This window comes from Salvelinus sp. IW2-2015, linkage group LG17 (assembly GCF_002910315.2).
Source record: "Salvelinus sp. IW2-2015 linkage group LG17, ASM291031v2, whole genome shotgun sequence".
NCBI lineage: Eukaryota > Metazoa > Chordata > Actinopteri > Salmoniformes > Salmonidae > Salvelinus > Salvelinus sp. IW2-2015.
Genome location: NC_036857.1, coordinates 577,293 through 579,221, shown reverse-complemented (window position 1 = coordinate 579,221; position 1,929 = coordinate 577,293). Strand labels below are relative to the sequence as shown.

The 1,929-nt window shown below is 48.9% G+C and overlaps 1 protein-coding gene across 1 annotated transcript in view; it reads left to right on the top strand.

Annotated features, from left to right (window-relative positions):
• sox18 (SRY-box transcription factor 18) overlaps positions 1–1,717 on the top strand; it is a 3,280-nt gene extending 1,563 nt beyond the window's left edge. The window contains exon 2 of the mRNA XM_024005204.2: positions 80–1,717. Coding sequence (XP_023860972.1) covers positions 80–1,221 — 1,142 coding nt within the window. The 3' untranslated portion in view covers positions 1,222–1,717. The remainder of the gene's footprint in view (positions 1–79) is intronic.
• The last annotated feature ends 212 nt before the right edge of the window (positions 1,718–1,929 follow it).

Below are 1,929 nucleotides of genomic sequence, written 5' to 3'. Positions count from 1 at the left end.
TGCTAATGATGCTACTGCTGCTAATGATGCTACTGATGCTAATGTTGATAACAATGTAAATATGTATTATTGTCTTTAGGTCAGTCGTGGAAGGCCCTGACTACTCTGGACAAGCGTCCCTTCGTTGAGGAGGCCGAGAGACTCCGCCGCCAACACCTGACGGACCATCCCAACTACAAGTACCGCCCACGTCGCAAGAAACAGGCCAAAAAGCTAAAACGGGTGGAACCGGGGTTACTGCGCCACAGCCTAACCCAGGGAGGGACAGGGGAGGTCTATGGACACCCACGGGATAGTTACGTACATCCAGGCCACCATCACCCCCACCACCACCTCTTGCCTCCTCTCGGCCACTTTAGGGACCTTCACTCAGGGGACTTGGAGAGCTACGGCCTGCCCACACCGGAGATGTCCCCCCTGGATGTGATGGAGGAGACAGGAGGGGACGGAGGGGTGTTCTTTCCCCCTCACATGCAGGAGGACGTGGGCCTGCATGGCGCTTGGAGTAACTACAACCATTATAACAACCACCATCACCACAACCCTCACAGTAATCACCCCCGTTCTTTTAGTCTGAGTCAGGGTCATAATCAGGGTCATAGTGGTCATCATCTTGGCCAGAGGGGCTCCCTGCTCTGTCGTCGTCCCCAGGAGAAGTGCCTCAGCCAGGCTCCAGAGCCTACGAACTCTCCCAGTCCTTACTCTAACCTCCAGGGCTCCTCTATAAGCCTGTCTGAGCCARTCAAACCTCATCTTCCTATCAGCAGTTCCTCTGTGTCCTCTGGTTACTATAGTTACCTGTATAGTAGCTCTGGATCAGACACCAACCAGTCATCCCACTTCACCTCTCACCTGGGGCAGCTCTCTCCCCCACCTGAGTCCTCGTCCCTGGCCCCTACATCCAACCCCTTAGTCCCCCAGTCGCTGGACTCTATACGGGACCAGCCAGGTCATGGTTCCTTAGGTCCTACGTCAACAGAGTTCTGGACAGAAGTGGATCGCCATGAGTTTGACCAGTACCTCAGTGCCAGCCGGACTCGAACGGAGGAACATGGGGGTACTCTCGTCCCTGTTTCTAATTCTTTGGAACGGTACGGGGGTGGAGCTATAGCCCTGGGGAAGAGCCCTGTCGCCTGTGAGGAGAGCCAGACCAGTCCTCTAATTTCACTTCTGTCTGATGCTAGTAGTGTTGTCTACTACAGTACCTCTATCACAGGCTAGACTCCTTGTCTTAGACTGACTTAGTGTTCAGCTGTGTGCTGTAGTCTGGAATAGTCCAGTATAGCCTACCAGACCTGTGGCTCAACGGGTATGTTTAAAAAAATTAAAAAATACATACTTTCAATTCTTGAGTGGCACTTGATGTCATTTGCACGACGGAATAGTAACAGACGTGCAAACTCTAAACTTAGGCAAGCACACCTCATTAAAAAACAACAACTTTCAAGTATTTGAACGAATTGGACTTATGTATTTGACACAGGTCTACAGTTGAGGACTTGAGGACTTTCAGGGTAAGATTGATTTATAGTCTGCAACAGACTACTGCAGACCGCTCTTCTACTTACTGCCCAGACAGGCAGAACTTTTATCATTATAAGAATGTTCATTTTTATTATAGCCATTTTTATTCACTTCCTGTTTCCTGTTGTTTTATTTGTGTTGAATTATTTGCACTGGGTCAAAAACGTGTGCACAGGAAGACCACTATGGTATAACACTTTGGGTTAACACATTATCTTGACAATCCATCTGGAGATGCTCTACAGATCATCTACAGGCTATCAGAAACATTTAAACTGTCTACTAGCCCTAATCCCTATCCTAACCCTAACCTTAACCCTTAACCCTTAACCCTAACCCCTAACCTTAACCCTAACCTTAACCCTTAACCCTTAACCCTAACCCCTAACCTTAACCCTAACCTTA